The following is a 7,628-nucleotide window of genomic DNA, read 5'->3' on the forward strand; positions in this document are numbered from 1 at the left end:
AAGGATCTAATGGCCTCCTTCCTCCTACCTCCTATGAGTAGAGGTACTTGTAAATACTCTAATGCTTAAATAAGAAGCAATCTCACATAAATAATGATAATTAGGTCAAAATCATACATAATATCTCTTTTATGCAAATGTATGTAACATTGTGATTTTATTGTATTTTTTTAGATGTTTCGTTAATAAGAAGATATAATTAATTCAAAAACTAAATTGATTACCTTTATATCACCTTAATAGATAAAATTGATTTGAACGGGTGGTTTCTTATATAAAGATCATGAAAAGAGATATATATTGTAATTCCTCATTTTTTTTAGGGATTCAGTGTTGTTAACCATAACACTATAAAGATATTGTTAAGTTTAATTGTGTGGACCTATATTTCCTGTACACAGATAAATTAAAATTAAAGTTCTGCATTTCCACAGCTAAAATCAATCGACTATTTGCATATTAATAAGGGAAAAGACTATCAATTCTGAGCGAATGACACACTGCACTGTCAAGTGCTAAATACCAACTTCCTTATAACCTTAATATGTAAAAATAGTACATTTCGAGAAATTACAAATAGAATAGAATATTGTTTCTCTTTTTTCTTTTTTCAGGGAAAGAATGTGACCCCGAGCTGGGGTCATTTATACTTTAAATCATACTTGTCCATCTGAGCAAATCATAAATTACCGATACAAATAAATCAAAATCAGAAGCAGATAAGTCAACTGCTTTTCATATTTTATGGCTAGAATGCCTTCCACGCACCAAAACCAAATTGTGGGATCCTTGAGGCACTGGCTAGCTCAAAGGGGTCGAGTGTGTCTCCCACTTGCCTTACCACAAAGTAGTGCATTCTTTGGAACAGGATATTCGTCTCTGATTGAGGTCGATGTTGTATAAACGCGCATATAAAACTGTTGGCCAAGGTATTGCCGTGCCCAAAATTCAGACCTCAAGTTCCACATTCCCACATTGTCAAGCGCAACATATATAGCAGTCCATGACTTGGGATACACCTGCACGAATCACGACATCATCAAAGATTCGAATGAGTTTCAAAATCTAATCTTGGGAGCATTGAGCAACAAAATTCTTGAATGATCATAGCTTATATTCGCACCTGAGCGGTGCACCGTGAAACTGCATCTCGAAGATTGTACTGGTTCCTGCTGGCAGTTGTCCACTGTCCTCCATCCATACTACACATACAATGAAAATGTTTCACAACTTTAATAAAAGTAAATACATAAAAATAAAGCTTAATTGCACTTTCTGTCAGTTAAGTTCCACAATTTCACTAATTTTGTAACTAAACTTTCGAAATTGTCCCTTTTGGCATTCAGTTAATTCATCTTTTGTCCTCATTAGTTGACTAATAATATAACATGTTATGCCGTGTCAATATCCACATGTTCCCGTATACAATCATATAATATGTCACATTAATATTCAATGTATAATGTTAATAGTCTATTTATGACATGAGAGATAATTAACTAATCAAATAGTAAAATATTTAAAATTTTAAAATTAAGTGACAAAATTTGTAAAATCATAAAACACGAATGAATGTAAAAAGTGTAATTAAGGCTAAAAATAAAATTCAAAAGGATGGGGGAGGCCAACAAGTAATTGACCAACCATATATATGAAAATGGTTTGTGCTGACTTACCCAACGACAAAGAAAGAGTAGCCATCGAGATGATAGCTCTGAATGATGTCTTCATCGTTTTGGAAGACAATCTCCACAAATGTTCTGTAATCAGTTTGCATAACAGATGTGTCAAGGTATAGGCCACCGCCGGTGGGTCTGTCAGAAATGCTTCCCACGCGGAAAACGCCAGAGATTTTGAAGTAGTCGGCGAGCTTAAGAGGAGTGTCGGGAGCAACATAGGACACACTGTTAATTGCGTATCTTTGTTTGCCATTCACTTGACCAGCGGAACTCGACAGTACGATGGTCCTCGTTGTGTTTATCATACCGTAATGGTACGACCCTTGCGGGTTCGGCCTAGGTCCACTTGCTGTCAGGTTGGTCCTGAAATTATAAGCACCATTAAAGTTGCATTTATAGGTATATCCTCAGCTTCACTTCACTTCATGTTCCTAATTTTAGGGCGCATTAAATATATTTCTAAGTTTTTGAATAAATTAGGTTTAATTGTGTTTTTTATCCATCAAGTAATTGTATAATTTTGATCTTCAAAATTTTAATTAGATAATTTTAGTCCTTAAAAAATTATAATTGTACAATTTTGGTCTTTTAATTTTTAATTGAACAATTTTAGTCTCTCAAATATTATAATTATGTGATTTTTATCTCTCTCATTAAAAATTTAATAATTTTAATATATATATATACAATATTTTAAAATTATAAAATTATTTGTCTATTCAAGTTAATGCATATTATAATTATATATATATATATATATATATATATATTTATTTTTAATAAATAAATAAAATTTATATATATATTTTTTATAATATTACTGATAAATTAATATCAATAATATTATTAGTATATTTATAGATAAATTATTAATATAAACTAAGTCATATTTATCAAATTATTAGTTTATCTATAAATATACTAAAAATATTATTGATATTAATTTATCAATAATATTAAAATACTAATAATATATAAACTTTATTTATTTAATAATAATAAATATATATCATTTGATATATTAACAAAAATTATAATATACGTTAACTTAAATAAGCAAACAATTGTATAATTTTAAAATATTATATCTATATATATACATATATATATAAATTCTAAAATTACTAAACTTTTAATGGAAAAGACTAAAATCGCATAATTATAATAGTTGAGGGACTAAAACTGTTTAATTAAAAATTAAGGGACTAAAATTATACAATTACAATCTTTAAAATTACTCAATTAAAGCCTTGAGGATCAAAATTGCACAATTGTAATACTTGACGGATCAAAAACACAATTAAGCTAATAAGTTATTTTACCAATTTTAATTTCCAATTTTTTTTATTAATTTTCACTTTTTATCTTTGAGCTTTTCCTCTCAAACATCTTATTTCCAATATCAACATTTTTTTTAAGAAGAATATTAAAAGACTAAAATCAAATAAATTTTTTTGAAGGATTAAATGTAAAAAGTAACAAAAATTTAAAAATAAAAGCATACGAGAATGGATGTCGTTGTGTTTTTACTGATGATCTTGAGGAGAAAGAATGTCACAAAATTTGATATTTCTCTTGTATGATACTATTAGCTAAAAGTCTGCATTAAAAATCCAGTTGTTGGAATAAGGATTAAATATATAAAAATTTTAGTAATAAATATCAAATAATTAAACATATTTTTAATCTTTAAATTTTTCTTTTATAGATTATTAATTTTAATTTTTAAACATTTTTTTTACTAATATTAGTTTTTACATTTATTTTATTTTATTTTTAATCTCTAAACTTCTATTTCTGTTAATATTTTTGGTATTTGACGTCCTGATTTTTGGTTCATCTAAGTAAATTTTAAATGCTGAAATTTGTTTAAGGCCTAAAAGTGAAAATTGACAAAAATTCATAAATTAAAAGTACATTTACTGTAAGATTAAAACAAAAGCCTAGTACAAAGAACAAAAATTAATTAAATCTTAAAAGAATAATAAAATTTATGATGTACCTGACGGAGCGGGCCTGGTTCAAAGACCAATCAACTTGGATGGTGGGTCCACCAGGGATTGGGCCTGATACTTGGCCTGCAGAGTTGCTATAGCGAAGAATTCCAGTGGTGGTGAGAACTGTGGAGGTAAATCGAGTGGAGACCACTATGTAATAGTCATGAGCAGGTTGATCCGCAGTCACTAGAACAGAGTAAGATTGGCCCACGTGCACGTCGAGGGATGAGTAGGTAGTTTGTAGAGTGTGCGTTCCTTCCACTTCCACCAGCTTCAATTTGTGGTTCTGTATGCGAAAGTTGAGGGAATTTTCCAACCCCACATTTGATATTCTCAGCCTGTAGGTCTTCCCTGTGGCCCAAAAGATATAAGGTGAGAAAATATTATTTGTGTCAGAATTATGTACAACTGTGTTTATCCTTCAATAGTGAAAACTGAACACATGCAACAATGGTCTTAATCAAGAGAAAAGAGCTCATGCAAATATGAAAAGTGACAATTGTAATTTGATGGGTGTGGGTGCATACCTTGTTCCACATTGAAAGATGCTCCGTTAGAGCCACGACCATTGATTAGGATTCCATCAGGGAAAGGCAGCTTCCTACCGCTATCAAGTTGAGCCTGCAAATCCTGTAACACAATACAAACAAAAGCATCATGGTATATCCAATTAAGTATTAACTTCCTTTTTTTATTGCTGTCAAAACAACACTTTTTTGTTTGTTTTGTGGCATTAAGTATTAACCAACGACAATCTAAAATGTATACCACTTTTGTCAAAAAACACGGTCTGCTTTTTCTAGATCAGATCTCCTTTTCAATAGTTATTATATGTGTGAAATGGGTGTGGAGAAAATTAGTTGGGATTTGAACCACATGGGCAACACGTAACCCAGCTGTTCCAAAAGCATGAGTGTGACAAATAGTCATGATATATACGTAGGAACCCATGTGTTAGTTGAAAGTTGAATCATAGGCCCCATCTAAACAAAAGCTAAGGTAGTGAGAAATAAAGCAAAAAACATAATAAGAAGGGATGAATTAGGATTACCGTATGGTTGGACTTGTACCAATCTCCAATGAGGACAGTGTAATCACCAGCGGGATCATCGAAAGGGACAGGAATTCTAGGCCTGCTCAAAATCCTAATGCCTCCAAATCCACCAGCAGCTTTGTGGAATCCAAGAGATGGGAAGTAGTAGAAGCTTCCAATTTGATCCTTCACTTGAAGAATGTAAGTGAAGTTCCCTCCTGGTGGAATGGGGCATGTTGTTCCGAAAACCCCATCTTCGAATGAGTTCCTTCTCTGTTGGACCCCATTCCTGCGTTTTCCATGAACCAAAAATAGGAATGAGAGAGATGTTCATATATATACTACTTGCTTCTAAAATGTGTGTTCATGTTTGCCAAAACACAAAAGCTAATGTAATTTATTTGAAGCAATAGATGGAAAAGTGAGAGATGTCATGTACTCAAATTCCTATACCATCTTCAAGGATGTCCTTGCCATTTAGCAAGTGTTTAAGTTAATTTATTTTACATGAAAGTTTTTCAAAATACTACTACTACTTTGCAAATATAATCGTTAATAAACATGTTCCAATCCCATTGACCTATAAAGACTAGATGTTGACCTAGCTTGTTCATCATCTAAATAATAGTTTAAAGGTGCACCGGTACCCTCTCGTGCACTAATTATTTCAACTCTTCTAAATCGAATCACTACTCTGTTTACTTCAAGACTTATTCTCAATCAATGGATAGGTTGGATGTCTTGTTGTATTAATTAAAAAAGTAAAGTCGTTAAATTCATTGGAGAAAAAAAATCAAAGTGATAATCCATCCAGATCGATCTCCAGCGGAGAACAGCCATGCATAAATAAAGTAAATGGGCCCACAATATAAATTATTGTCTCTGATAATACGCAATGACAGAAAATCAAACTGATAATCATACTTTAGTATTTCTCTTCTTGCTTCTATTATGTGATTTCCCTTTCCCCCATGTAGAAAGGCCAACTATACTGCACTGCCATCCACTTACTCGAATAATAACTTTTGATAATGTTTTCCTTCTTCACATATACCATTCCCAATCTAGTGATAAAATCACTGATTTTCATGTACCGTAATCACTTATGCATTTGCACTTTCGTTGAGAATAATGTTAGAAATTAAATGTAAAATTAAATAAATAAATAAAAAAACGTATTTCTTATCAAATGAAACTTGTTTTGTTTGGCTTTGTGGGTTTCCTATTCATTATCTCTTGTAAAAAATAAATAATATGTGTCAGTATGTTTAGTAATTTACTAATTTGTTGAGCACTTTGATATTACTTCAAGAATCATACACTCCGACTTTTAAATATCATAATTAGGTAATTCTATAGTCGCTATTGACTAATATTTTTTTAAAACAATATGTTAAATTGGATTTATTTAATAAGGTGCTAAATAATTTTAAGTTTCCATATAGAATAATTTATTTGATTTTTAATAAGAACTTTGAATTTAAAATTTAATTTTATATATAATAAAAACCATTTCCATGCATCAAATTATTCTCTTTAATAAAAATTATTTTAATAATTAGATTATTAAAATTGAACAGGAATCAATTCCATACGTGTCGAAGAATAATTCTTAGTTAAATTACTCACTTTAAAATAGTTGATACTTTATTAAATAAAAAAAAATAATCGAATTTAATATATATAATACTTAATATACATATTTTTCTCTTTGATAACATTATTTATGATATTTATATTTTCTCTTGATTTGGCTCCTAGAGTGTGTTTTTTTTTTAGGTTAATGATGAGTGAATATGAATATAGATGTAGAATAATATAAAGAGCAGTGGATGAGATCTGGATCCATGTCTGGCGGGTTGACCCATGCCCCGTAGAAGGGGGAGTATGGTATTGGTTGGTACTTTCCACTTTCCAGAGAGACACAGGTCATGTGACTCAACAAAGTGACAAACATGCAACATCACATTCCATTCTCATCTCAAAGCCAAAAGTTTAATGATGCATAATTATTGATCTGAAGAAATGGAGTAGCATACCAGGAGAGGAGAAATGGCTGGTCCAAGCTGTTGAAGACATTGATGATGAGGTTGTCGTTGGTAACAGAGTGAATGTCTGGACCTGGGAATTGACCGTTGATAAGTATTCCCTGCGTATGAATGAATGAGAATGAGATACATGAAAGTGAAATCAAAAAGTGGGATAAGAGAGAGAGACCTGTTGGCGAACACCAAGTGGATAAATGTCGCCGTATGTAACATTCCAGTTGAAGAACCTGTATGGATCTTCAGCGAAAGCGATGGCCAGAAGAGAAAAACATAGCAGAGCCGCCAACACTATGTGAAGCGTCATTTGAGTGGTGGATGAATGAAGTGAAGAGAGAGACACGAAAATGTAACTTTAAGAACAGAGAGAGCCGTGGATATAGCCGTAAAGGGTAAAATAAAAACACACACAGGAAAAGTTGGTAGCCAATACTCTTTCCTTTTTCATATTAAAAATTCTATGCAACTATATGATAATTTAAGTTTTTTGCATATATTTTTTTTAAAACAAATTTATAATTAAATATTATTCGTGAAAGCTAGAGAAATAACTCTTTAAACCCCTAAAAATTATTAATTATTTAAATTAATTCTCTTTAATTGAGTAATATGTGTATAATGAAATGTTATATACAATTTTTTTTATTATTTTGGAAGACATAATATTAGTGATAATTATAGACTAATAAATAATTTTCAAAATATTATGAAACTTGTATAATAGCAAAAGAAATATTTAAAGAATTAATCACCTATACACTGTCAGTGTAAAATTTTTTTACACTGGAAACCAATTGTATCTCTTAAATGTCAGTACATGGCACAATTAAGAGATATAATTGGTTACCAGTGTAAAAAAACTTTACACTGGCAG

General features: G+C 30.8%; 1 protein-coding gene across 1 annotated transcript; it reads right to left on the reverse strand.

Annotated features, from left to right (window-relative positions):
• Positions 1–506: 506 nt before the first annotated feature.
• On the reverse strand, positions 507–7,139 carry LOC109800033 (L-ascorbate oxidase homolog). The gene is made up of 8 exons (XM_020360709.3): positions 6,927–7,139; positions 6,749–6,858; positions 4,728–4,998; positions 4,204–4,306; positions 3,682–4,027; positions 1,677–2,042; positions 1,124–1,202; positions 507–1,019 (listed from the first exon to the last, which is right to left on the reverse strand). Exons 1-8 carry the CDS (start codon positions 7,059–7,061, stop codon positions 807–809), a joined length of 1,623 nt encoding a protein of 540 aa, XP_020216298.3. The 5' UTR covers positions 7,062–7,139; the 3' UTR covers positions 507–806.
• Between the last annotated feature and the right edge of the window lie 489 nt (positions 7,140–7,628).

The sequence above is a fragment of the Cajanus cajan genome, chromosome 9 (assembly GCF_000230855.2).
Source record: "Cajanus cajan strain Asha chromosome 9, NIPB_CcT2T_4, whole genome shotgun sequence".
Classification (NCBI taxonomy): Eukaryota; Viridiplantae; Streptophyta; class Magnoliopsida; order Fabales; family Fabaceae; genus Cajanus; species Cajanus cajan.